The 25751-nt window shown below is 58.7% G+C and overlaps 4 protein-coding genes and 1 long non-coding RNA gene across 6 annotated transcripts; 3 read left to right on the top strand and 2 right to left on the bottom strand.

Annotated features, from left to right (window-relative positions):
* The first annotated feature begins 754 nt into the window (after window positions 1-754).
* UBE2T (ubiquitin conjugating enzyme E2 T) lies at window positions 755-4151 on the top strand. Its single transcript, XM_062624860.1, has 6 exons — window positions 755-979; window positions 1276-1345; window positions 1831-1936; window positions 2941-3039; window positions 3399-3482; window positions 3951-4151. Exons 1-6 carry the CDS (start codon window positions 871-873, stop codon window positions 4065-4067), a joined length of 585 nt encoding a protein of 194 aa, XP_062480844.1. The 5' UTR covers window positions 755-870; the 3' UTR covers window positions 4068-4151.
* Window positions 4152-4795: 644 nt separating this feature from the next.
* LOC134166835 (tetraspanin-18-like) lies at window positions 4796-6802 on the bottom strand. Of its 2 annotated transcripts, XM_062624857.1 has the most exons (7): window positions 6688-6800; window positions 6399-6593; window positions 5900-5974; window positions 5638-5736; window positions 5331-5510; window positions 5135-5218; window positions 4796-4950 (listed from the first exon to the last, which is right to left on the bottom strand). In XM_062624857.1, exons 1-7 carry the CDS (start codon window positions 6742-6744, stop codon window positions 4903-4905), a joined length of 738 nt encoding a protein of 245 aa, XP_062480841.1. In that variant the 5' UTR covers window positions 6745-6800; the 3' UTR covers window positions 4796-4902. The 2 variants fall into 2 exon arrangements, with proteins under 2 accessions (XP_062480841.1, XP_062480842.1); XM_062624858.1 differs by lacking the exon at window positions 5638-5736 and having other exon boundaries at window positions 6688-6802.
* Window positions 6803-7563: 761 nt separating this feature from the next.
* Window positions 7564-11646, top strand: ADIPOR1 (adiponectin receptor 1). The gene is made up of 7 exons (XM_062624861.1): window positions 7564-7730; window positions 8230-8346; window positions 8977-9148; window positions 9320-9506; window positions 10736-10923; window positions 11128-11321; window positions 11438-11646. Exons 1-7 carry the CDS (start codon window positions 7590-7592, stop codon window positions 11564-11566), a joined length of 1128 nt encoding a protein of 375 aa, XP_062480845.1. The 5' UTR covers window positions 7564-7589; the 3' UTR covers window positions 11567-11646.
* A 2325-nt stretch (window positions 11647-13971) lies between these two features.
* TIMM17A (translocase of inner mitochondrial membrane 17A) lies at window positions 13972-23018 on the bottom strand. The gene is made up of 6 exons (XM_062624862.1): window positions 22921-23018; window positions 18955-19054; window positions 17659-17722; window positions 16670-16798; window positions 16211-16321; window positions 13972-14289 (listed from the first exon to the last, which is right to left on the bottom strand). The coding sequence occupies exons 1-6, from the start codon at window positions 22944-22946 to the stop codon at window positions 14207-14209; spliced, it is 513 nt and encodes a 170-aa protein (XP_062480846.1). The 5' UTR covers window positions 22947-23018; the 3' UTR covers window positions 13972-14206.
* A 151-nt stretch (window positions 23019-23169) lies between these two features.
* LOC134166875 (uncharacterized) lies at window positions 23170-24765 on the top strand. The gene is made up of 2 exons (XR_009966020.1): window positions 23170-23263; window positions 24197-24765. It is a non-coding gene; the product is annotated as an uncharacterized LOC134166875 (long non-coding RNA).
* The last annotated feature ends 986 nt before the right edge of the window (window positions 24766-25751 follow it).

Genomic DNA, 25751 nt, shown 5'->3' with positions numbered 1-25751 from the left:
GCTCACCTCCACCTCGCGTTCGAAACGCCGCCACTCAGGGGGCGTGGCTTCGTCTTACCCAATCAGCGCCGGCGTGGGGCGGGGCTTCCGCCGGCGCCTAGCAACCGGGGGAAAACCCCGCCCCTGCTGCCCGCGCCGCGCCGCCGCCTCAGGCCGCGGGTGCGTGTGAGGAGGGGGTAATTAGGGGAGGGGGGTAATTAGGGGAGAGGGGTAATTAGGGGGGGGGTAATTAGGTGGGGGAGGGTGCTCAGCTCCTCCATTGTGGGTGCTCAGGCTGAGGAGCGGTGAGGTAATGGGGGGGGGGTCAGGATTAGGCCGTAGTGCGCTGGGCCTGTGTGGGGCTCGCTGTGCCCTGAGGGGGGGTCCCCTTCCTCGGGTGGGAGGTGTGGGGTGCGTTTATGTGGGCGGGGGGGGTCCCTGTGGGTGAGATGGGGAGGGCTGTGTCTTGGGGGGGGGGCCCTGCCTGTAATGTCCAACCCCTGGGGCAGTTTTGGGGTGTCCCCTGCACAGGAAGGGGCGTTGGGGGGGGAGAGGGGCCCTGCCTGCTGCAGGGAGGGGGGGCACGGGCGGGTGACCCCATGCAAAGCACCTGTGGGGTCCCAGCATGGCAAAGGGGGGGCCTGGAAGGGGAAGGGTGGGCCCCGGGAGGGTGGGATTTATTGGGCTCAGCTGGGGCCTGCGGGGCTCAGAGGGGTGATAAAGGACGGGGTTGGGTCCCATCCTCCATCTGAGAGCAGGAGCAGGCTTCCACCAGCCTGGACCCGGGTTAACCCCCGTTAGCCAGAAGGAAGCTCTCAGTTAAACGCTGTTGTTGCCATCCCGTTCGGGCAGCGCTGACCCCCGGGTTCTGCCACCTCCGAGCCTCCCACAATGCAGAGAGCATCGCGGCTGAAGAGGGAGCTCTCGCTCCTGACCACGGAGCCGCCCCCGGGCATCACCTGCTGGCAAGAGGCAAACCGGGTGGATCAGCTCCGAGCACGTACGTACCCCTCGGGGGGGGTGCTGTGAGGAGGGGATGCGCTGGAGCTTGCTATCGAGCTTGGATTTGCTGGGTGCTGTCTGCTTGGTGGGTTATATGGGTGGTGGGGTTGTCTTGTGTTGGCTTTCTTCAAGCTTGGCCAATGGTTCTGATTGCCATGGGGGAGCACTGGTCTCACAAATGCCCTCTTTGTTCCTTGCTCTTGAACTTAAGGGCTCTGTAAGTGCTACAGATGCTGTTGGACGAATTGCAGTGGGTTTGAATGTAACGTTTCTGTCTGAATCTTGCTCCTAAAGAAATCGTAGGAGCTGCAGGCACGCCGTATGAGAAAGGGATATTCGACCTGGAAATACTGGTTCCTGAAAGGTGAGTGGGCAACGACATCTAGTGAGGCAGCTGGGGTAGTGCTGCTTCAGTTAAGATCCTTGCTGCAGGTGCTTCCTTTAAGTCTTTCTTTGTTGGGAGGCAAAAGGAAGGCGGTGGATTAGGTGAGAGCCTTCATTTAAGGAATGTCATCAGCTGATTTCCATGAGCTGCTGTATTTGTTTCACATGGGACATTCTCTAGCATGTGATTAAAAGCACTAGGACATGATGTCTGCTTCCTCATAGTCCTCAAAGCTTCCTGGAAAGGAGCTTGTTCACGAGTGAAAAGCTTCCTTCCACGTTTGCTTTGTGGGAAGCTACCCAGGGAAGTGCCAGTGGGATGTGGTGAAGGCAAAGCCTTACCTCCTCCAGGCATCTGTGGGGAAGGATGCCACTTACTATACAGCCAGGGGAGGGAATGATGGCATTATTGGGTGCTGGTGTAGAGAGGAAAGTAACTTTGTTTCTTGACACTTGTCCTTAAAGGTACCCATTTGAGCCCCCCAAGATTCGCTTTCTGACCCCAATTTATCATCCTAACATTGACTCTGCTGGGAGGATTTGCATGGATGTTCTTAAATTACCGCCAAAGGTAAGAGAGCTCCTTGGGCCCGAGCACAACAGTGACCTCCTTGTCTTGTTCTTGTAAAACCCTTCTTGAATGTCTGTTTGCTACTGACTTATTTACACAGGAGCACGGGAATAAAGTTTCTGAGCAGCATCTCCTTTGTTTAGAGACTAGAACATGAGCTTTTCTTCCACAGAAGGTTCCAAGATTTAGGGATTGTTGTCAAAAGGCATTAGGTGGTTCTGTGGATATGGGTTACCCTGGTCCCACCAAGCAGAGCCAGGGAGGATGTGGTATCAGTCAGGCTTCCTCAGAGAGACCATCACTGCCTGGGTGTTGAGAGCAGGGCTGGGGCTTTGGTGGGGCTGAAGTGCTGCACATCCTGAGGCAGCTTGTAAGCAGATGAGGTTTAAATGCTGCCAGTCCTGAGGTTTCTCTAGGCAGCCCATGGGCATGTTTCATAGAATCCCAGACTGGTTTGGGTTGGAAGGGACCTTAAAGCTCATCCAGTTCCAACCCCTGCCACGGGCAGGGACCCCTTCTGCTAGAGCAGCTTGCTCCAAGCCCCTGTGTCCAACCTGGCCTTGAACACTGCCAGGGATGGGGCAGCCACAGCTTCTCTGGGCACCCTGTGCCAGCGCCTCAGCACCCTCACAGGGAAGAGCTTCTGCCTAAGAGCTCATCTCAGTCTCCCCTCTGGCAGGTTAAAGCCATTCCCCTTGGCCTGTCCCTACATCCCTTGTCCCAAGCCCCTCTCCAGCTTTCCTGCAGCCCCTTCAGGCACTGGAGCTGCTCTCAGGTCTCCCCTTCAGGAGCCTTCTCTTGTCCAGGCTGCCCCAGCCCAGCTCTCTCAGCCTGGCTCCAGAGCAGAGCTGCTCCAGCCCTCGCAGCATCTCCATGGCCTCCTCTGGCCTCCCTCCAACAGCTCCATGTCCCTCTTGTGCTGCTGCCCCAGAGCCAGATCAGGACTGCGGGGGGGTGGTCCCAGGGTTCTTTCTAACTGCTGCTCTCACCCCATTTCCTTGCAGGGTGCATGGACACCTTCCTTGAACATCTCCACTCTGCTGACCTCCATACAGCTGCTGATGGCAGAGCCCAACCCCGATGACCCTCTCATGGCATCCATAGTACGTGAGCTCTTCCTCTCCTGCAGCTGCAGGCACAGACTGGGGAGGAGCAGGGTGTTAGATTCAGGCTGTGCTTCCCCTTCCCCTGCCCTGGCTTAACACACAAGCAGTGTAGCTCGCTCTTGGCCAGGCCTGGGGGCATGCCTGTGTTTCCCAAAGGCAGCTGGGGCAGGTGGAGCTGGGCTCTGCAGAGATGTAAAGCTCTTGTCCTGCCACAGCAAACAGAAGTCACTTCATGTGTTGTACCGTGGGCTCGTACGGGGTTTGATCTGGTTTAAGGGTCCGAAAGCAAGACCTTAGGCCCAGCTTCTTGGTGTGATGTTTGCATGAAGTCAAATCTCTCTTTGCCTTATGTTCAGTCCTCAGAGTACAAGTACAAAAAGGAGCTTTTCCTGCTGAATGCCAGGGAGTGGACTGAGAAGCATGCGAGCCAGCAGAAGAGGGTAAGAAGCACCCTCCGTGTGCTCAGCCGAGGGTGGCTCTGCCTGTGAGCAGCCCTCCTTATCCCAGTTTGCCTTTCACAGTCACTTTGTGCAGCGTTCCCCTTCCCTCCCCTTCTGTCCTGTGGTTTGGATGGGTTTAATTTGGTTGTACTTTATTTAAGGTCATTAAAATCTAATGATTCTAATGGTGGGTTTGGGATGTCTCTAGAGAAGGAGGCTCTGCACCTCTGCCCCCCAGGCAGCCTGTCCCAGTGCTCTGCCACCCTCAATGGGAAGAAGCTCTTCCTCCTGCTGAGGTGGAACTTGCTGTGGTTCAGTTTCTGGCCATTGCTCCTCGTCCTGTGCCTGGGCACCACTGGGAAGGGTCTGGCACCATCCTCCTTTGAGCTACTGATGGGATCCCCTCTCGGGCTGCTCCGGACCCACCAGGCCCAGCCCCACAGTCACCTCCTCCTCCTGTTATCACAGGCTTTGGGAGAGAAGCTGGACCCCAGTGCCACCAGTGCCCCCGAGGGAGCTGCTGCCCAGAAGAGGAAAGGGAGCAGCGTGAGCAAGAAGGAGAAGAGCCCTCGCCTGGAATCCTGAGCGGGGTTTGTTCCTGTGGCTCTGCCCTTTCCCCTTGGCACAGCTGGGCCTGAGGGGTGGAGCTGAACGGAGCCTGCAGCAGGTTTTCCTAGTATTTTTTTTCCCTGTGGGATGTTCCACTGTGTAAATAAGCCATACAGCTTTAATTTCTACCTGGGTTTCTGGTTTGTTGGGTGGAGTTTATGGAATATCCCAAAGCAAAGGGGAACGGGAAGTGCTGCTTCAGTTTCTGCCTTCCAGCTTTCAGAGAACTGACAACAGCACCACATATTCTGGTTTCTGGTTTACTCTGTTTTCCTCCTAACACTGAAGTGCCTAAAGGACAGGAATCCTGCAAGCTTCAGTCTCCTGACCGTTGGAATTCCAGCTTTCCAGAGCTGTGTTAGACTCTGGATACAGCTTGGACCAGGTCAGAGGACGCAGCTGCGCCTGGATGTGGTGTCTCACCAGTGACAGGCACCAGTGCAGTGGGGTGAAGAAAAGCCCAAAGGGTGCCCACAGGTCTGGCAGTGGGATGGGGAGGAGAGATGGGTGCCAGCACCCCTCAGCTGGAGAAGGCTTGTAGGATGAAGGACAACTTTTAGGGGCAGGACATCTCTTACCAGAGCCTCCTGCTCCACACAGTTGCCTGCAGGGCATTTAACCCATGTCCTGTCCCTGCTCCAAGGGAACGTGAGCCAGGCCCAGCCTTCTGTGTCCATAGGAGCAGAGGCAGGACTTAGGGAAGGAACAGGCAGGGAATGAGAGAGCTGTGCTCTGACACGCCAGGACCTGGAGCATCCTTCCTGCTGCTGGCTCCAACCCTGGGGCTGCTCTCTGCTGGGCCTCGTCCTGCTCAGTCGAAGTTGTAGTAAAGGCAAAAGGCGAAGAACATGGCAAAGATCTGCAATGACAGGAGGGGGGAGCAGGTCAAAGCCCCCCCCATCCTTCACCCCAGGTGGTTTTACACCATGTGTGCCTTCTGGGGGTGCTTGTGGCAGCCAGAGGCTGGGGAGCGCCCATCCTGGTCCCTTCACCCCCAGAGAACCCGGCTGCGGTGCCTGCCCCATCCCAGCCCCATGCAGCACCTCAATGCCCAGCACAACCAGGCTGCAGATCCCAGGCAGAGACACGAACTGCTGCAAGGTCCGGCCGAAGGTGGAGAAGCAGCCCTGGAGGAGGGAGATGCTGGAGGGGGGTCCTCATGCTCCCAATGGGGCCGGGAGCTCAGAGGGTGACCAAGGTGCGGGCAGGATGAGGCGGTGATGGAGGGAGCCCCCCCACCTGCTCATGGATGTACCCAGGGCTCCGGTCCTGGCACTGCTCCCAGCCCAGCAGCTCCCCTGCGTGCAGGAGCCCATCGCGGGTGCAGCACACGCGGGGCCACGGCATCCCCGGGTGCAGCTCCTGGAAGCAGGAACCGTTCCCAAAGTCTTCGGGTCCTAAAACACCACAACAGGAGAACTGGACCGGAAGGGGACTGCCATCAATGCGCTGCCAGCGGGGAGTGGATGCAACAGCCCCACACTGGGGGCCATGAGCCCCTCGCCTGCAGCCAGGGTCACCCTCGGCAGGTCCCATGGGTGCTCACCGTGACCATGAGGGTGTTCCAGGCCGTGGAGAAGACCTCGGCACCCTCGTCCCCGCGGTAGCTCCTCCGCAGCTCAGACAGGAGCAGCTCCGGCTGCATCTGGGGGTACCAGGGATGGGACCCACCTCGAACCAGCCCCGTTCTATGGGATGTAGGTACCCAACCACCCAGGGTGAGGCTTGCGTGAGGGGGATGAAGGTGATGAAGGCTGCCCCCCACAGCAGACCTAGGGGAACCAGGGCAGGAGGAGAGGGGCTGGTACCTGTTTCCAGTGCAGCAGGAAGAGAACGGCCCCAACGAGCTGCGTGATGAAGACAAGGCTCACGAGGATGAAGAACTGGAAAGCATCGGGATGAAGGTGTCAGAGACCAGCCCTGCTCCAGCTCTTCCTGCCCTCCTCTGCAGCCTGCCCTGCCTGTGCCCTGGGACCAAGGGACACGGGGGAGGAAGCTTGGAAATGCCACAGGGGACAACCCAGTGCCCCTCATTGCTGCCTTTTCACGTCCTTTGGGCTCTACACAAGATGGAGACTGGGGTGGGAGCTGCTTTGTCTTCCCCAGAGGGTGCTCAGGCATTGGAACACCGTCCCTGCAGTGCTCAGTGCTGTGGGTCAGTGGTGGCTTTGGCAGTGCTGGGGTAAGGCTTGGACTGGATGAACTGAAAGGGCTTTTCCAGCCCCATGGGTGCAATGGTTCTGGGAGGGATGGGGCATATGCGGCTATAATGGGGACCCCCCCCCCCCATCCTCGCACCCTGCTCACCCCCAGCAGCAGCGCTCGGCTCCGGCGCAGGGCCCCCCAGCAGCCCAGGAAGCCCAGCAGCGCCAGGGCCGTGCCCACGGCCAGCAGCAGGAAGGCACCGGCGCTCAGCACCCCGTTGGCAGCCACGATGTGCTGGAAGCCGGATGGGTCCACGGCCACCCAGAGTCCCACGGCCACCAGGCTCGTCCCCCCGGCCTGCGGATGGGCCGCGGTTATGGGGTGCAGGGGGCACCCCATGGGGACCGGGGGTGCAGTGAGCTTGGCGGGACACACACACACACACACTCACAAACACCAGCGCGTTGAAGATGAGCATCAGGTACTTGACGCAGCTCAGGACACCCATGGGGACACCGCGGGCGGGGGGGCTTCACGGCAGCGTTGGTCCCTATGGAGGGGAGAGCAGAGCCTGGACCCCCCCCCCCCTCCCCGGAGCATCCCCTCCATCCCCATGGCACCCTCCGGACCCCACCAGCACTCACCCTGCGGGGCCTCCGAGCGGCACCGGCAAGGCTGGAAGAAGCTCCCTGCCAAGGGGAGAAACCCCCTCGGCCGGGGGAAGGAGGGGGGGGCCATGAATGATTGATGGGGAACAGGATCCGCCATTGTCCGGGTGTCCTTAACGGGGGTAACCAAAGCCCGGGCAGGGAAAGCCGAGCCGGGCCCCACAGCGGGAGGGGGGACCTCGGGCATCGGTGACTGCTGCGGGCACCGGGACACGCGGACAGCGGGGGCCGGGACGGGCCCCCCCCCGGCTCTGCCCCGTTCAACCGGGCTCCATCACCGCCACCCCACCAGTAGGGGGCAGGCGAGTGCGCGACCATAGAGACAAGGCGGGGCAGCTGGGACGGCTTCTCCAATCGCAACGGGGGCGGGAGAGACAGACAGCGGCTGTAGCCAATCAGAAAGCGGCGTTTTGTTAAGGGGCGGGGTTTCTAACGCCGAGCGGGGCGGAAGCGGCCCCGGTCCCTCAGAGTCGCTTCCGGTGCCGCCGCCGCCGCCGCCCTGTGCGGGATGTAGCGGCCGGTGAGTGCGGCGGGGCCGGGGCTGTCGCTATCGTTATCACTGTCACTATCGCTATCGCCATCGCCGTCTGTCGTTATCGCTGTCGCGGTGCCGCTCCTCACCTCTCTGTTCTTTCCCCCCCCACCCCGCAGCGCGGCGGCACAAGGACGCGGAGGACCCGGCCCCATGGCGTCCCGCAAGGCCTCCGCCGCCGGGCCGGGCACCGCGCTGGGCGCCGCCGGCCGCGACAGAGCGCACCTGGAGCTGGCCGAGCTGGGGCCGCTGCTGGAGGAGAAGGGGGAGCAGGGAGCAGGCGGCTCGGCCGCGGTAAGCACCGAGCTCAGAGGCACCCGGAGCCGGGCACCCGCGGGTGGCTGCGCTGGGCTGGTCCCGGAGCGGCTCCCGGGGTGCGGGGGAGGGTCTGTGGCAGCTTCATGTAGGGGTGAGGTGAGGACGCGCTGCTGCTGCTCGCGGTGGTCCCGGTCCCCGGCTCTTCCATGGCCCTGAGGGCTGGGAATCAGCTTCCCAAAGCCGTGAATGGGAGAGCCGGGGTGGGCCCCGGGGGAGCTCCGGGAGCTGCAGGCTGGGCTCCGTGCTGGGCGCACAGGGATGGGGTTCCTGGGTGAAAATCCGCCCCCCCCCCCCCCCCGGTAATCCCGCCTTGCAGTAAGGATAAACCCGGGATTACTCTGCCCGCGATGGGGAGGACAGGGGCGCGTTGTGTAAGTGCTGGTGCCCGGTGGGCCCTGCCTGTCCCCCTGGGTGCTGGCAGAAGGGGCTCCTTGCTCTCCGCTCCTCCCATGGCCTGCAATGATTTTCCCTCCAGGCTGAAGAGCCGCCGTGCCCGGCGGCCCGTGAGGAAGAGGAGGAGGTGGTCCGTGTGCTGACGCTGCCTCTGCAGGCTCACCATGCCATGGAGAAGATGGAAGAGTTTGTGTACAAGGTACAGGAGGCTGTAGCCCAGCTCCCAAGTCCTGATTTTGGGGGTGTTAAAGAGGCCCTGATGCCCTAAACCCCGGGCTGAAGATGCTGGCCAGGGGCTGGGATGCGCTGCGGTGCCTGGGTGCTCCGGCTCTGCTCCCTGCAGCATCTCCTGGGAATGGTGTGGGAAGGGGATGCTGAGGGTTGTGCCCAGCCATGGAGGACAAGCAGCGACCTGGGAGCAGTCCTGGTGTCCCTGTGGTCCTCTAACTGGGACCCGTTACTGGTCTCACTGGGTGCCTGTGCTCACGGTCACTGCTGTTTGGTGAGCAGCGTCATGAGCTGGGGACCAGCCTGGTCCTGGTGCCATCCAGGGCTCCTTCTTTCCAGTCTGGAATGGGAGGGAACAGGGGCTGTGGAAGGGTTAAATCTAAAGCTGCAAATCCCGGGATGTGCCTGGTTTAAGGGCTCCCTTGTGCTGTAAAACCCAAACCTCACACACACACACAGAGACACGAGGAGCATCCCAGGGCATCTTCAGCCCTTCCTGGGCTTATTCCATGCAGGACTTTGTGCTCTGGGGGTGGGTGGATGCGACCCCGAGGCTGGCTGCAGCTCCAGGGCCCAGCAGCATCTCGGTGTCGTGGTGCAGGTGTGGGAAGGGCGCTGGCGGGTGATCCCCTACGACGTGCTGCCCGACTGGCTCAAGGACAACGATTACCTCCTGCACGGGCACCGCCCGCCCATGCCCAGCTTCCGCGCCTGCTTCAAGAGCATCTTCCGGATACACACCGAGACGGGCAACATCTGGACACATCTGCTAGGTGCTGGGGCCTCGGGGGGGGGTGTGGAGAGCAGGCACTGCCATGGGACCCCAGGGCTGGGCTCAGGCACTGCTGGTGCCTTTGAGAGTGGGGTGGAGAAACGTGGCCTGGGGAAAGCAGGGAAATGTGGGGCGAGCTTCCCTCTGCAACGGTGCCGTGTGTTCCCTGCAGGCTTTGTGTTGTTCCTGTGCTTGGGAATCCTGACCATGCTGCGGCCCAACATGTATTTCATGGCTCCTCTCCAGGAGAAGGTGGTGTTTGGGATGTTCTTCCTGGGAGCTGTGCTGTGCCTCAGCTTCTCTTGGCTCTTCCACACTGTCTACTGTCACTCGGAGAAGGTCTCGCGGACCTTTTCAAAGTGAGTCAGCACGAGAGGCTTTGGCATCCTCTTGGGAAGCGCTGCCTTTTATCCCTGGGGAGAGTTCACTGAACCCGGAGTGAACCACCAGTGAACCTGCCCTTTGCAGGAGTGCTTTAAATCATAGAGCCCCAGCCTGGTTTGGGTTGAAGGGAGCTTAAAGCTCCTCCAGTTCCAACCCCTGCCACGGGCAGGGACCCCTTCCATAGAGCAGCTTGCTCCAAGCCCCTGTGTCCAACCTGCCCTTGAACACTGCCAGGGATGGGGCAGCCACAGCTTCTCTGGGCACCCTGTGCCAGCGCCTCAGCACCCTCACAGGGAAGAGCTTCTGCCTAAGAGCTCAGCTCAGTCTCCCCTCTGGCAGGTTAAAGCCATTCCCTTTGGCCTGTCCCTACAGGCCCTTGTCCCAAGCCCCTCTCCAGGTTTCTTGCAGCCCCTTCAGGCACTGGAGCTGCTCTCAGGTCTCCCCTTCAGGAGCCTTCTCTTCTCCAGGCTGCCCCAGCCCAGCTCTCTCAGCCTGGCTCCAGAGCAGAGCTGCTCCAGCCCTCTGGAGCTGGCCCTCAGGCAATGCTATACCCCAGGACCCGCAGCCTTTGTGCCCCTCGTAGCAGGAAACCGAGGGCTCTGGGGTCTCTCTGGGCACTGCTGGGATGTGCCAGTTCAGTGCTTTCCAGTTTACTGGATGCTTTTGAATCTCTGGTTTGGATCCAGCCTGGACTGAAACCAACTGGAGAGGAGCAAACCAAAGGGGTTCCCGGCAGTGACTGCGCTGGGCAGTGGCCAGGGCCTTCCCCCAGGGCCACTCGGGGCTGCTCTTGGCATTGAGCTCACACCAGCCCTTGTGCACAGGCAGAGCCAGGCCTCAGATGGGCCCTTGCTCACACAAACCTGTCCAAGGCAGTTACTTGGGTGCTGTTTGCTGGGCAATGATCCTGTGGGATGAGGGCTCCAGAACACACTGTGCAGCAGGAACACCCTTGTGTACTGGGGGGCACCCCACCATGGTGGTGGTGGTGACACAAACTGCTCCTGGGTTCATTGAAAGAACTTTGCCATGGAGTCAAATCCATGTGTGAGGACTTGTGCCACCTCCTCCTCTCCCTGGAGACACAGCATAGGGCTGCAGGGACTCGCTGTGGGTACCGATGCCGTTACCAAGAGCACACGAGGAGGAGGGTGGATGCTGGGGCTCCCCTGTGACTTCCCTTGTCATTGCACCCCGCCTGCAGGTTGGATTATTCAGGAATTGCACTGCTGATCATGGGAAGCTTCGTCCCATGGCTCTACTACTCGTTCTACTGCTCCCCGCAGCCAAGACTCATCTACCTCTCCATCGTCTGCGTCTTGGGCATCTCGGCCATCATCGTTGCGCAGTGGGACCGCTTCGCCACCCCTAAGCACAGGCAGACCAGAGCAGGTAGGGGCTGCCCCATCCTCCCCCTGCAGCCCCAGTCCCTTTGGGCAACCTTCACTGATGCAATGCCTCTGGCACAGCCTCTCCTCAAGGCGAGGAGCCGCGTTCCTTGTGCTTTTGAGGCTCTGGCATGAGCCCGAGGGCTGGCACCACCGTCCCTGTGTGCGATGGGCTCTGCGAGGTGCTGATCTCTCCTCTCCACCGCAGGCGTGTTCCTGGGGCTGGGGCTGAGCGGGGTGGTGCCCACCATGCACTTCACCATCGCCGAGGGCTTCGTCAAAGCCACCACCGTGGGTCAGATGGGCTGGTTCTTCCTCATGGCCGTGATGTACATCACGGGCGCGGGGCTCTACGCCGCCCGCATCCCCGAGCGCTTCTTCCCGGGCAAGTTTGACATCTGGGTGAGTGGTGGGGAGCAGGCGGTCACTGGGGTGAAGGGTGGGGAGCTTGCGGGTGTCCTGGTGCTCCTTTGGCTCTGCTCTAAAGGGCTTCCTCGCTCTGCTCCCCCCCCTTTCAGTTTCAATCACATCAGATCTTCCACGTGCTCGTGGTGGCCGCAGCCTTTGTCCACTTCTACGGCGTGTCCAACCTGCAGGAGTTTCGCTACGGCCTCGAAGGGGGGTGCACGGACGACTCTCTGCTCTGAGAGCGCCGGGTTTTAGTCCAAGCTTCCCAAGTGCTTTTTAAACTCTTTTTGTCTTTGCTAAAAAGAAGAAAAACAAAAACCTCCAAGGCAGGCCCCAAACCGTGCGGGGTTCTTGGGATGGGGGGGGTGGGTTTTTAAAGCTAAATAACAAATTCCTTAGCAAAGTTGACCAAATCCTCACCCCCCCTCTTCCCCTGCACCGCCGGGGCACTGGCAGCCAGCCCCTGGGGGAGCTGCACCGGGGTCCCCCGAGCCCCCCTCGCATGCATCCCCCGTGTGTGCTGCGGCCCCGGGCCCGGGCCCAGCCCCGGTTTGAGTTGTCCTTTATCTGTTCTGTTTGTCCTTGACACAGTAATGTACCAGAGGAGAGACTATTTAATATTTAATACTATGCTTTAAGAAGCCTTTGCTGGCACCGCGCCACCCTCGGCCCCCTCGCTGGCTGTGGCGGGGAAGGGAGGGCAGTGGGGCAGGGCAATGTAGAGCTGCTGTAGCTGATTGAAATAAACAGGTCAATAGTTCCGTGTGGTGCTGCTGGCGTCGGGCTCTGCTTTTTTGGTGGAGGGGGGGGGGTTTGGGATGAGTGCTGGGAGTGTCCATGTGGGGCCGGGGCAGAGTCCAGCCCCAAGGGCTGAACTCAAAGACATAGGAAAGTCCTGGGTGTTGCAGTGATGAGAGGGCAGGAAACGGCACCTTCCTGTGGGCACGGGGCCCTGGGCTGCTGCTGCGACCAGCAGCAGGGCAGGGAGGGGATCCTGCCCCTCTGCTGTGCTCTGGGGAGACCCCCCTGCAGTCCTGGTCCAGCTCTGGGGCAGCAGCACAAGAGGGATGTGGAGCTGCTGGAGCGAGGCCAGAGGAGGCCATGGAGATGCTGCAAGGGCTGGAGCAGCTCTGCTCTGGAGCCAGGCTGAGAGAGCTGGGCTGGGGCAGCCTGGAGAAGAGAAGGCTCCTGAAGGGGAGACCTGAGAGCAGCTCCAGTGCCTGAAGGGGCTGCAGGAAAGCTGGAGAGGGGCTTGGGACAAGGGATGTAGGGACAGGCCAAGGGGAATGGCCTTAATGGGACTCTGTGCCCTCCTTCCTGGGATCAGCGCAGCAGAAAGGATGCTGCAGGTGGGGGATGAAGGACACCCAAAATCAGAGGCTTCTTGTCATGCAGAAGCACGTGTGAGGGACTGGCCAGTGCATATGGTCATGGGCAATCTGAGGGTAAGAGCCATTTGCCTACAGTTCCCCTCCAGTGCAGCCCTAAGACAGCTCCATGGCATGAGAGCAGGAGCTGTGGGATGTGAGCGCTGGTGATGGACACACGGGGGATGCTCTGGAGCCGATGGGGCAGGCTGCAGTCCTCTCTGAGGCTCACAGTGGGGTCTCAGCTGGAGCCAGGAGCGTTGCCCGAGTGACAGGGAGCAGGAAAACTGCCTTCAGGAGCCAAGTCAGTGGCAAAGGCAAGACAGAGCCACACACTGTGTATGTCTGTTACACCCCAAGAGCAGCTCCATCAACCTGGAAGGTACCAGAGACTCAAGAGCTGGGAATCCTGGAGCAGCTTTAGCATGGTCAGCGGGTTGGGAACAGGAAACTGCCCCTTTTCCAGGGTGGTGGATACAGGAGAAGGGCAGGATTTGCACTCACACTTTGTACAATCCCAATTCAGCCCTTGGGCAGCCATTACCGTGCTGCTTCTGGGTTATCTCCACCCTCTCCTCCTACCAGCCACAAGGGCCTGACTTGGTTCCCTGACAGAGAGCAGAGGTGGAGCTCCCTGCAGGGCAGAGGAACCACGAAGCTGCTCAGGTGCCATGACCCAGGTCTTCTGGAGCACAGCTACTGCAGCAAGGCCAGCACGAACAGCAAACCTCAGCGGGTCATCTGGTACCTGCTGGCCTCCAAACTGGAAAGCAGATGGTTTAACTGCGCTCAGGACTGGGTCCGAGGGTACCCAGGGCAGCTCTGGCCCCACAGCCCTGCGTGTGTTCTGGGCAGGGCTTGCTGCACGGTCCCAGGAAGCAGCAGCACAGGAGCAGGATTAGTTTGCTGCCACCTCCTGCTAACAGAGGCTCAGGGTTTAGAGGGAGGCGGACCCACAAAAGGCAGATTCAGCTCCAGGTGCGGAGCTGGGGCTGGGAGCAGCGTGGAGAACACAGAACAGCACCGGAATACGTGTTGCTGGAAGGAATTTTCACTAGCTTGGGCACTCTCCTGCTAATACTCACTCTAGGAATGGAAAACTGGGTGTAGATAAAACTCTTTTCCTTAAGCTGATCAACGGGCAGCGACCTAAATCCGGTGGGGAAGAGGCTCAACTCCAGCTGTGCTCAACGCGGGTGCTCAGAGCCACATCCCAGGGAAGACTCCAGAGGCTTCCACTGCAGTCTGTGTCCAAAGGATGACAAGACTCCACTTGGTCCTTGTGTGAACCCTCCGTGTATTCTACCAGACACTCACTAACATGACAGCAATGGAACCTATCACGAATAAATAGACCTGTCCTCTTCTCCTGCGTGGCTCGACACCAAGAAGGGCTGAAGGTTCCTCCTGGCGTGGTTCGTGTCCAGAGATGACCACTGGTGGGAAGACGAAGCACAGCTGGGGCTGCCAGTGCTGGAAGTGAGAGCTGAGGAGAACGGGAGCGGAGGAGGATCACTGGTACTGCCTGTAGTCACCAAAGGGAGAGGGCGAGGGAGCGGGCGGCAGCTGGGAGGGATCGTCTGAGAACTGGGGGCCTGTGACAAGGCAAGAGGGGGAGAAAAGGCAAAGAGTTAATGGCAAAGGCAGGAGAAACTCCCCCCTCGGAGCTGGGAGCAGCTTCGCAGTGGCTGTGTCCAGAAACATCCCACTGCAGCCTGATGGAGGCAGTGACGTTTGGGTTTGTTTTCATTCAAAGCGCTCTGTGCATCCAACAGACCCAGAGAGCTGGGCTTGGAGGAGAAGAGCTCTGAGGAGAAGGCTCCAGGGAGACCTTAGAGCAGCTCCAGTGCCTGAAGGGGCTGCAGGAAAGCTGGAGAGGGGCTTGGGACAAGGGATGTAGGGACAGGCCAAGGGGAATGGCTTTAACCTGCCCGAGGGGAGACTGAGATGAGCTCTTAGGCAGAAGCTCTTCCCTGTGAGGGTGCTGAGGCGCTGGCACAGGGTGCCCAGAGAAGCTGTGGCTGCCCCATCCCTGGCAGTGTTCAAGGCCAGGTTGGACACAGGGGCTTGGAGCAAGCTGCTCTAGTGGAAGGTGTCCCTGCCTGTGGCAGGGGTTGGAGCTGGATGAGCTGTAAGGTCCCTTCAACACAAACCAGGCTGGGGTTCTACACTTAAGAGCTTCAGGGCTGGACTTTCACCTCCTTTACTAACAGGGAAATGAACTGGAGCAGAGAGGAAAACACTTCCAGCCCTGCAGAGCAGCTGGAACGCTCTTCCTTGTCACCCTCGAGCTGAACTTCACCATCCCGAAGGCTGCCCCACAGAAACTCCCCTGCCAACAAAGCCAGGCACAAAGGGAACCGATCGCCTGGAGTCGCCCTCCTGAGGCCGCTCACGGCCGTGCTGCTGCAGGGAAGCAGTAAGTGGGCTGTGTGCTGGGGTTAAATAAGCTGTGCCCCACGGGTGAAACTCCTGCTCCAGAGCAGATGAACTTCAACACGTCTTTGTAGTAAGAGAAGAAATGGTTACAGCTTCAACTGAGCAAAGGGCAGCAGGGAACAAGCCAAGAAGCCCCTGAGGAATTCGTGGCTTGCTCCTCACCCTTCCAACCCCAGTGGGTTTGGTTGCATTCATAGAATCATAGAATAGTTTGGGTTGGAAAGGACCTGAAGATCCAGTTCCAACCCCCTGCCATGGGCAGGGACACCTCACACTAAACCATGGCACACAAGGCTCTGTCCAACCTGGCCTTGAACACTGCCAGGGATGGAGCATTCACAGCTTCCCTGGGCAACCCATTCCAGTGCCTCAGCACCCTCACAGGAAAGAACTTCCTCCTTAGATCCAATCTAAACTTCCCCTGTTTCACTTTGAACCCCTTACCCCTTGTCCTGTCACTACAGGACTACTCCCAGAGTAAAAGTGGGGGGCAGAGGGTGAAGTACTTTACACAGGGAGGACTGACACAACCAGGTTCCACCTCGGCCAAGTGAACCCTCAGCCTGTGTTTGCCTCAGGAAAAACCAACCAGGAGGTTGGGTTGGAAGCAGGTTACTGAAAAGCCACCACTAACTCCAGGGAATCTCTCCCCTGGCTCCATCTGCTGCTCCCTATCACCTCCTTTAACCCGGGCTTCCCCACACACTTGCATGCAGACCACAGGCACCTGCCAGAACCACTCCTCTGCCCAGAGCCTGCTGCTTGCTGCTCCTTCAAACCTGCTGTGTCACCCAGTGCCGAGTGCAGTGCAGCACCCTCAGCCTGTGTGGCTGCACCAGGGACAGGGCAGGGCACAGGGGCAGCTGGGACACCCCTGCTTTCAGCCTCCAGCCACCCAGAGGGAAGGCATGGAGGAGCCTCATCCATCTGCCTCCCCCCTGACTTCCTACAGCCTTCCCAACCAGCGGAGCACATGGACTCCGTGGTCAGAGCAGCGAGGGGCAGGGCTCTGTCGGTAAAGGCTGTGCCACAACAGCTTTGTGACAGTGACACCCTGAATCCCTGGGGGCTCCTCACCGTTTGCAAACTGTGTGGAAGCAAATCTGGTCAAGAGAATTCCAGCTCCTTCGATTAAAGCCAGCAGAATTCCTCCCATGGCAGCAGATCCCACCATGGCGACGGGGCCGTCTAAAAATCCAAAGCACAAAACACCACTTTTGAGTCCCCTGTGCACCTTTGGCTCCTGCTGCAGTTCTCTTCTCTCCTAGAAGCAGACTCAGAAGCAGTCGTTTTGCATCCACGAAGCATCACCAGTAAAAGGATCATGAGTGAGCAACTCTCCCCCTCTGCGGAAACAAAGGAACTGGATAACGTTTCCCTACTTGATGCTTCCCTGAGCACAGGACAAAAGCCTCCCATTACCCTTCCAGTCCTCTGAGAACGGAAATTGCACTTTGGGTACCACAGGCGCTTCACTACAGTGATGAGAACATTGATAATACAGAGGTTTTTCAACCCACAGCCTCAATTCCTTACTTCTTGCAGCTAATATGGCTCCAGTCAGGGCTCCGCTGGTGATGGAATTCCAGGGATCCTCCTTCCCTCTCATTCTGACCATACTGCAGTCGATCATGGAGAAGAGGCCTCCCCAGACAGCAAAGCTCCCTGTGAGAAACAACACAAGAGCCTCTGTAGGGGAAGCAGAGAAGCCAACTCCGGTGCAGGCACGTCCCCAAGAGGCGGCGCAGCACCAGCGCTGCAGGTGACGGGGAAACACATCCCAGCAAAGAGCCAAACCTGGGGTAAAAGCAACACTGAGACAAGTTCCCAGGGAACACACGTTGCACTACACGTTATTGGAGAGGTCACACATCATAATGCACACACGGAGCTTAGACAGGGGATCCTGCCCCGCTGCTGTGCCCTGGGGAAGACCCCCCTGCAGCCCTGATCCAGCTCTGGGGCAGCAGCACCAGAGGGATGTGGAGCTGTTGGAGAGAGGCCAGAGGAGGCCATGGAGATGCTGCAAGGGCTGGAGCAGCTCTGCTCTGGAGCCAGGCTGAGAGAGCTGGGCTGGGGCAGCCTGGACAAGAGAAGGCTCCTGAAGGGGAGACCTGAGAGCAGCTCCAGTGCCTGAAGGGGCTGCAGGAAAGCTGGAGAGGGGCTTGGGACAAGGGATGTAGGGACAGGCCAAGGGGAATGGCTTTAACCTGCCAGAGGGGAGACTGAGATGAGCTCTTGGGCAGAAGCTCTTCCCTGTGAGGGTGCTGAGGCGCTGGCACAGGGTGCCCAGAGAAGCTGTGGCTGCCCCATCCCTGGCAGTGTTCAAGGCCAGGTTGGACACAGGGGCTTGGAGCAAGCTGCTCTAGTGGAAGGGGTCCCTGCCTGTGGCAGGGATTGGAGCTGGAAGAGCTTTAAGGTCCCTTCCAACCCAAACCAGGCTGGGGTTCTGCAGTGATTTAGTCCTCGTCTCAGCAGCCAAGAGAAGCAATTCAGCTTCTAAACTGAGCTTCCCAATCACTCACCTCCCAGCTGTGGAGCTCTTGTTTTAATTGCTGTCAAGCTGCCCCGCAGCCGGTGGTTCACACCCTGCAGGAAAAGAGACACAACAGTTACAAGGAGAGTGCAGCCTCACAGCCCATCTGACTGGGTACAGCACAAAGCTGCCACCAGCCCAACCTAGTTCCAAGGCAGCTGTGAGCAGGAGCTGGCAGAAAACACATTTTCCACACACTCTGGTACTTATCACAGCCTTATGAAGCCCTGTCAACTACAGAAAGGAATTAGAGCTCCAGGCCTGAGCCACTTTGAGATCAAAGTGTGTCTGAGTGGCCTGCAGGGGTTGAAGAGGACACTTAATGTTCAGCAAGAGAAGCCTGTTTATTTTCATTGCTTTGTTCCTAGCTGGTGCTGGCTCACTTGACACGCTTTGCACACCAGTGGAGCCAACAGCAGCACCTGGTGCAGGTAACCACAGGGAGGAGACTCTGTCCATGGACAACAGGGAAATCCACCCAGAGGAAGAGCACCATGGGCTGTGCTAGAGGAAAACCACACGTTGAAATGTCACGTTTCCATTGGGTCTATTCCAGTACAGTCACCTCAACCCTGTTTCCGATGCCCACAGAGCAGGAGCAATGTGCTCAGCTGGCAGCTCTAGGCTCACTGGTTGTCCCAAATTCAGTCATTCCTGCTGGTCAGGTGGAGGACTGGAGCAGCTCTGGAGCTGAGCTGGGTCAGCCTGGAGAAGAGAAGGCTCCTGAAGGGGAGACCTGAGAGCAGCTCCAGTGCCTAAAGGGGCTGCAGGAAACCTGGAGAGGGGCTTTGGGCAAGGGCCTGTAGGGATGGGATGAGGAAAACCAGCTTCCAACTGGAAGAGGGAAGAGTTGGATGAGATATTGGGAAGAAGCTCTTCATTATGAGGGTGGTGGGACAGTGGAATGGGTTGCCCAGAGAAGCTGTGGCTGCCCCATCCCTGGCAGTGTTCAAGGGCAGGTTGGACACAGGGGCTTGGAGCAAGCTGCTCTAGTGGAAGGTGTCCCTGCCTGGGGCAGGGGCTGGAACTGGAGGAGCTTTAAGGTCCCTTCCAACCCAAACCAGGCTGGGATTCTGTGAAGATTTAGTTCCTGTACCCAGAAGGATGAAGGACCCACATGGATCCTGAGCACTTCCTCAGATGTGGATTAATGACACGAGGGGTTTAAGCAGCCCCACTCCCAGGGATTTCTCCTCTGTACCTTCAGCTGGGCAGATTCCCTGCTGCTGGGCAGAGGCAAGGAGCAGGCTGCACCCTGCACATGCTCTGCCATGACTTGGCTTACCACTGGGGAATTCCTGAAGCCCTTGATAGCCTGGAAGATGCCACCTCCGATGGCTCCCATGGTGAAAGCGCCTCCGCAGTCATCCACTATCCTCCAGGGACTGGGGAGAGAAGGACAAAAACACCAGATTACATCATGGGACACGGTGCAAGAAGCTGTACAGGAGGCACTGGCCCTGCACCAGGGTGCCAGCTGCACGGCCTCCCAGCCAGCAAGTCATAAACCCCATAGGAAAACAACCTCGACCTTTGGGGAGAGCCCAAGAAGCCACCTCCCTGGAGCGTCACTGTCAGCTCCAGCTCAGCTCCTCACACAGGGCAAGGAGACACGTTTCCAGCCTGGAAAACCACTGCAGAACTCCAGCCCTGTCCTACTTAGGGAGTGTAAAGAGCATCACATTGACTGCTCTCCCTGGAAACTGCAGTGGTAAATTCAAGCAGGCTCAGCTCTCAAAGCACCTCCACGGCTCAGGCTCCTCCTGAGCTCTGCTTTGTTAAATGAGAGACTTCAAAGGCATCTCCTGTTCGACTGCAAAGGTTTTTCCTGCTGCATCCTGGCTCTTTGAAGTGCATTCAAAGGAAACACAGCCCCTGCTGGAGGTTGCAGTGACTCCACCACCACAGAGCATCAAATGGTTCCCATCGACAAGCAAAAGCTTTGCAACAAAGAGCATGCTGCTGACAGCAAACCCTTTGAACACCGGTGAGGTGAGCTTTCATTTGGGGTTCAAATCAAACCTGGGAGCTTTGTAACTCCCCACCACGAACCTGGACTCCTAAACTAGGGGAGCACCAACCTGCTCTTCACCGTCCCCACTGCTGCCAACATCCCAACACAACAAGGTCATTGTGTTGCCTTCATCTTCCATCAGAATCTGACAGCAAAGCCCAGCACTGCGGGGTTTAGGAGGTGGAGTGAGCTGAGCTCTGAGGCAGAAGCTCTTCCCTGTGAGGGTGCTGAGGCACTGGGTGCCCAGAGAAGCTGTGGCTGCCCCATCCCTGGCAGTGTTCAAGGCCAGGTTGGACACAGGGGCTTGGAGCAAGGTGCTCTATGGAAGGGGTCCCTGCCCATGGCAGGGGTTGGAGCTGGAGGAGCTTTAAGGTCCCTTCAACACAAACCAGGCTGGGGTTCTATGAATCCGACCTTACCTTGCATGCAGCAACAAGTACATGGTTTCCTTCCTGTGAGGGTTGCCCTTAAAGTCAAGGAAACATCAGTGACATTAAACTTGTAGGTAAGTGATAGATTAACAGTGGAATCATCTCTTTTATTCTCTTCCAATTCTTTCCCCCACCAGGCTCCGGTGCTGGTGGGACTGTGGGTGCTTAGTGTCAGCGCTGGGACACACAGGGAATGGTTGGGATGGTGTCAAAGAGGTTTCCTCCTTGAAAAGCTGCTCCTGAGGGTGCTGGAGGGAGTTTCAAAGGGAAAGGAAGAACCCCAGAGGGAGCAGGTAATGAGCTTGACATTGAAGCAGGGTTAAAGAGAGGCAAGTGTGTGATTGGGGGCTGATTAATGAAGCTCCTGTAAATAACAGTCACTGCTCAGCTGGGATTCTCTGACCTTGTGGGCAAAGGGAGACCACTTTCCATAATCCATCTGGATTTCAAGCAGGCCTTTACCAAGAGTCCTGTCAGCAGGCTAATGAAGGGCAGCTTGTGAGGAGATGTTTTATTCATAACAGAGCACATCACAATCAGGAGATGGGGAGAAGAACAAACCATCATCAAAACAGCCCCAAGAAGAAAGGCTTCGGTTGCTTTTCATCTTGGCATCCCTGCCAACAGAATGTGCCTGGAACCTCTTCCTCATCATTAAAAGTACAGGGAGAAGGAAAATAAAAGAGGGGAGAAATGTAAAAACAGGAGAAAGGGAAGGAAAATGTGATTTGGGACTAAGGAATTGAATTGAGTTGAAGCTGGAGGGGCTTTGTGGGGAGCTGGGATGAAAGCCTTGGTGCAGGCAGGGTGACAGGGGAGGAGGGGGATGTGTGAAGGGATGATGTGTGATCCTCCTGTGTCCCAAATCCGTGTGGGGCTGGGCTGCTGCTGTCACTGCTGGCACCGGGATGAGGTTGTGGTGCTTCAGAGCAACCAAGTGATGCCAAAGCAAAGCAAGTGACCGATGCCAAGAGGGCATTTCCCTTCCTTTGGGGGGGGTGCAGAGGTTGTGGTGCTCTGCTTGCTGTGAGGGAGAGGTTCAGGGGTAGGTGATGGAGTGAGGAGGGGCTGTGCTGGGGGCTGCAGGTTTGAGACATTGATCTCAGGAGATAAAAAAACACCTCAGGACAAAAGGTAATGACAGGATGGGGGGGGGGGGGGCTTCAAGCTGAGAGAGAGGAGTTTACATTAGATACCAGCATAGAGTCACAGCATCCCAGCCTGGTTTGGGTTGAAGGGACCTTAGAGCTCCTCCAGCTCCAACCCCTGCCACGGGCAGAGACACCTTCCACTAGAGCAGCTTGCTCCAAGCCCCTGTGTCCAACCTGGCCTTGAACACTGCCAGGGATGGGGCAGCCACAGCTTCTCTGGGCACCCTGTGCCAGCGCCTCAGCACCCTCACAGGGAAGAGCTTCTGCCTAAGAGCTCATCTCAGTCTCCCCTCTGGCAGGTTCAAGCCATTCCCCTTGGCCTGTCCCTACATCCCTTGTCCCAAGCCCCTCTCCAGCTTTCCTGCAGCCCCTTCAGGCACTGGAGCTGCTCTCAGGTCTCCCCTTCAGGAGCCTTCTCTTCCCCAGCCCAGCTCTCTCAGCCTGGCTCCACACTCGCTCCTCTCCCCAGCGGCAGCCGAGGTTGCCCAGAGGTGAGGAACGCTGCAACCAGGGCTCTGCTCCCCCCGGGGAGCAGCCACAACCGGTTCATCCCAGCGGCCAGGCGGGGGCTGCCCACACCTCAGCCACGCTTCATCCCCGCGCTAACCGCCGTCAGCACCGAGCCCCTGCCTCCCCTGCGGGCCGTGCCCAGCGCACAGCACCGGCTACAGCCGGTCCTGCAGCGGCACACGGCGGGGGGGGGGGGGGCACAGAGAGAGCGGGGCAATGACCACCGTGTGCGGAGGGGGAGGGTTATGAGAGAGGGGAGCACACAGCAACCGGTACAGAGCATTCACCTGGCCCCGCTCTCTGCTGTGGGGAGGTGCCGTTATGGGGAGCCCCGCGGGGGGGGCCCGGTGGAGCTGAGGGGCTGGTCCCGAGGCTCCCATCCCGTTGGGCCGGTTTAATTGCCTGTTGGCACGGTTTACTACTCGGTGGCACGGTTTATTGTCCATTGGCACGGTTTATTACCGGTTGCCACGGTTTATTGCCAGTTAAAACGGTTTATTACCCGGTGGCACGGTTTATTGCCCGTTGGCACCGTTTATTACCGGTTGCCACGGTTTACTACCCGTTGGCACGGTTTATTACCCGTTGGCACGGTTTATTACCCAGTGGCACGGTTTATTGCCCATTGGCACGGTTTATTACCCGGTGGCACGGCTTATTGCCCGTTGCCACCGTTTCTTACCGGTTGCCACGGTTTACTACCCGTTGGCATGGTTTACTACCTGTTGGCACGGTTTATTCCCCGTTGCCACGGTTCATCACCCGTCGGCACGCTTTATCACCACACCAAACGCTGTACGTTGCACCGCTGCCCCAGACACAGCCGGAACGCGGCCGGGTCCAACCCCACCGCACCGAGGGAGGCAGCGTGAGGCCGAGCCGGGGCCCAGCAGCCCCCCCCCCCCGGTGCTTTCCCCCCTCAGTGAGGCTCCACCGGCCCCGGTACCGGCGCGCCTGCAAGGCCCAGGCCGCGGGCCCGGCCGCTGCCTCAGGGGGGCCCCACCAAGGTCACACACCGGCACCACACACACCCCTCCCGCCGGCAGCGAGGCCTCCCCCCGTTCCCACCCCGTTATCCCCCGTTCCCCTTAACCCCGTTTTCCACCCCACAACCGGGCCCCGCCGGTGCGGCGGCCGGCGCTCACCAGGGCTCCCGCGCGTACTCCTCCATCTTGGCAGGCCCCGCCGCCCTCCGCCCGCCTTCCCCCCCGTGCCATTGGCTGAGCGCGACCCCCAGCAGGCCAATGGGGAGGCAGAGGGCGGGACTAAGCGGCTGGCGCATGCGCGGTACTCATTCCTTCCCCTCAAGCCCCGTAGCTGGGCCTCACGGCGCGGCCTAGTTCCGGGCACCGGGACGGGAGCGGGCCCGCACCGGAACGTGCCCTGCGGTGAGCAGCGGCTCCGGTGCAGGGAGAAGGCGTTGTGGTGGCTCTGTGAGGGCTTCATCCGGTTGTGGTGCTGAGCGAGGTCCGCCCGCCTTAACGTGCTGTGAGACAGCGCTGCTCGGGAGCCTCACCCCGCAGGGAGCCCCTGCAGTGCCTGCAGGAAGGCTGGAGAGGGGCTCGGGACAAGGGATGTAGGGACAGGCCAAGGGGAATGGCTTTAACCTGCCCGAGGGGAGACTGAGATGAGCTCTTAGGCAGAAGCTCTTCCCTGTGAGGGTGCTGAGGCGCTGGCACAGGGTGCCCAGAGAAGCTGTGGCTGCCCCATCCCTGGCAGTGTTCAAGGCCAGGTTGGACACAGGGGCTTGGAGCAAGCTGCTCTAGTGGAAGGTGTCCCTGCCTGTGGCAGGGGTTGGAGCTGGAGGAGCTTTAAGGTCCCTTCCAACCCAAACCAGGCTGGGTTCTGGGGTTCTATGTCCCAAGGACTGTTCTGGCACATTCCCCCTTCCTGGAGAAGCAGGGGCTGGTGCAGTGCTGCAGGTCACCAGGAGGTGGTGCTGTGGCTTCTGCTTTGGCTGAGGCGGGGGAGTTGGGGAGGGGAAAAACCCCCTCGGAGCAGCCCCCTCCACTCTGGTGTTCCTGTTACTGCTGTGACTGGCCCCACACTGATCCAGCCCTTCTTAGCATGGCAATTGCTTGCGGTAGCCTCGTCCTTTGCCTTACTGGGTGGCAAGTTCTACCTCAGCACCCTCACAGGGAAGAGCTTCTGCCTAAGAGCTCAGCTCAGTCTCCCTGCTGGCAGGTTAAAGCCATTCCCCTTGGCCTGTCCCTTCGTGTCACCTGGTTTGTCATGAAACGGCTTGGAAGCAAGATGTGTGTTTAACAGTAAATGGGAAATAAAAGAGATTCAAGGAATCCATCCCATTTGCAGTGTCCTGTATCAGCTAATGGGACTAAAGAAAGGAAGAGAGATGGGGGTTGGAACTGCGTGATCTTAGGGTCCTTTCCAAGCCTAACTGTGATTCTCTGATGGTCCTAGGTGGTGTCACGAGAGGTGAGGCGCTGAAGAGCATCCCCAGCTCTGCCAGAGCCCATGGACGTGTGCCTGGACAAGCTCAGTGTGACTCTGCCTCAGCTCCTCATCCCCAGGACGTGGCTCATCCCCTTGCTGTGGTTCAGAGGCTGTTGCGCAGCAATCCCCATCAATGCCTCCAAGGTGCTCGGTTGCTATGGAGATGGGGAATCCAGAGAAATCCAGACGCTGGCGGAGCCTCCCTGGAGACTGGGAGGTGCTGGGAGCTCCTCTGTGCCTCACTGCACCCCACGCTGGGCTGGGCTGGGCTGTCCTGGCTGGAACGGCTACAGAGGGACAGCATCCAAAGGATGGAGCCGGATACAGAGCAAGGCTCAAGGGTCCTCACACAGGCCCCCAGTCCCTGGTGCTGGTGGCCTGGAGCTGCTCTGATTCTGGGCTGAAAGCACTGGATTTTCTTTGGGTGTTCTCTTTCTTTCAGCACTAGACTCTGTGGAACATGGTGCAGTCAGAGCTCTGTGGATATCCCTGTTCAGAAAGGGATGTGACAGCCAAGATAAATGGCAGGAGGAACATTCTCATAGAGTCATGGACTGGTTTGTGCTGGAAGGGACCTTAAAGCTCCTCCAGCTCCAACCCCAGCCACGGGCAGGGACACCTTCCATAGAGCAGCTTGCTCCAAGCCCCTGTGTCCAACCTGGCCTTGAACACTGCCAGGGATGGGGCAGCCACAGCTTCTCTGGGCACCCTGTGCCAGCGCCTCAGCACCCTCACAGGGAAGAGCTTCTGCCTAAGAGCTCAGCTCAGTCTCCCCTTGGGCAGGTTAAAGCCATTCCCCTTGGCCTGTCCCTACAGGCCCTTGGCCAAAGCCGCTGCTGTAGTGAGGTGGAACACTTAAGACAGTCATTTGGCTTCTTCAGATGAGGAGGGCACCAAATGGACACCAATGTGTTAAATTCTCTCTGGTTCCTGTTGCCTTCGTGCTGCTGCAGTTGTGGCAGTTTTGGGGTGAGGGGAGGAAAAGAGCATCCAGGCTGAGAGCAGAAGAAGGTGAAGGGATGAGCCTGTCCCTCCTAGTCCTCAGTGCAAACCAGCACCAAGATGAGGGTCATGATATCAGGGAGACAGAAGTGATGCAATGTTCAGGGTTATGGTAACTTAACCACTTGGTAACTAAACCCAACAGTTTCTTCTACAATCTGTAAAGAGCCTTGGGCGTGCTGGTGGTGAATCAACAGCAAGGTTTGAGCAGGAGTTGGAGGTAAATGAGATCCTAGAAGACACCAACAGTGTGCATTCCCCATCAGGATGGGCAATGTCTCGTTTGTAACACATAGAGCATCCTATGCCTGCATTCAGGGCAGGAGCTGAGCCAGGAAGATGGACAGAGGAGGGGATGAGGCTTATTACAAGAGCTTATTTTACTGAGCAAGACAAAAGGGCTGTTTGCTTGGTCTAGCAAAGAGAGGTGGGAGCAGGCAGTGAGGAGGATGGTAAAGGGTAAAGTTGCAGTGTGACAAATGGGTCCAAAATACTGTGCATGGGGTAAAGCTGCCTTGAA

The sequence above is a fragment of the Pezoporus occidentalis genome, unplaced genomic scaffold (assembly GCF_034315485.1).
Source record: "Pezoporus occidentalis ecotype Australia unplaced genomic scaffold, CSIRO_AGI_Poc_V1 ctg274, whole genome shotgun sequence".
NCBI lineage: Eukaryota > Metazoa > Chordata > Aves > Psittaciformes > Psittacidae > Pezoporus > Pezoporus occidentalis.
The sequence above is the reverse complement of the archived record's forward strand: the minus strand, read 5'-3'. Positions and strand labels throughout refer to the sequence as shown.

What these genes read in the sequence shown, in the direction of transcription:
- UBE2T (XM_062624860.1), top strand. Translation starts at nt 871, where the DNA reads ATGCAGAGAGCATCGCGGCTGAAGAGGGAGCTCTCGCTCCTGACCACG. An exon ending in GGTGGATCAGCTCCGAGCAC is followed by an intron (nt 980 to 1,275) that starts GTACGTACCCCT and finishes TTGCTCCTAAAG; the next exon opens with AAATCGTAGGAGCTGCAGGC. An exon ending in ATGCGAGCCAGCAGAAGAGG is followed by an intron (nt 3,483 to 3,950) that starts GTAAGAAGCACC and finishes CTGTTATCACAG; the next exon opens with GCTTTGGGAGAGAAGCTGGA.
- LOC134166835 (XM_062624857.1), bottom strand. Translation starts at nt 6,744, where the DNA reads ATGGGTGTCCTGAGCTGCGTCAAGTACCTGATGCTCATCTTCAACGCG. An exon ending in CTGGGTACATCCATGAGCAG is followed by an intron (nt 5,219 to 5,330) that starts GTGGGGGGGCTC and finishes TCCCTCCTCCAG; the next exon opens with GGCTGCTTCTCCACCTTCGG. An exon ending in TGGTTGTGCTGGGCATTGAG is followed by an intron (nt 4,951 to 5,134) that starts GTGCTGCATGGG and finishes CTGTCATTGCAG; the next exon opens with ATCTTTGCCATGTTCTTCGC.
- ADIPOR1 (XM_062624861.1), top strand. Translation starts at nt 7,590, where the DNA reads ATGGCGTCCCGCAAGGCCTCCGCCGCCGGGCCGGGCACCGCGCTGGGC. An exon ending in CATCTGGACACATCTGCTAG is followed by an intron (nt 9,149 to 9,319) that starts GTGCTGGGGCCT and finishes TGTTCCCTGCAG; the next exon opens with GCTTTGTGTTGTTCCTGTGC. An exon ending in GTCTCGCGGACCTTTTCAAA is followed by an intron (nt 9,507 to 10,735) that starts GTGAGTCAGCAC and finishes CCCCGCCTGCAG; the next exon opens with GTTGGATTATTCAGGAATTG.
- TIMM17A (XM_062624862.1), bottom strand. Translation starts at nt 22,946, where the DNA reads ATGGAGGAGTACGCGCGGGAGCCCTG. An exon ending in GAGTACGCGCGGGAGCCCTG is followed by an intron (nt 19,055 to 22,920) that starts GTGAGCGCCGGC and finishes TTCTCTCCCCAG; the next exon opens with TCCCTGGAGGATAGTGGATG. An exon ending in GCTTCAGGAATTCCCCAGTG is followed by an intron (nt 17,723 to 18,954) that starts GTAAGCCAAGTC and finishes CTTTTCCTGCAG; the next exon opens with GGTGTGAACCACCGGCTGCG.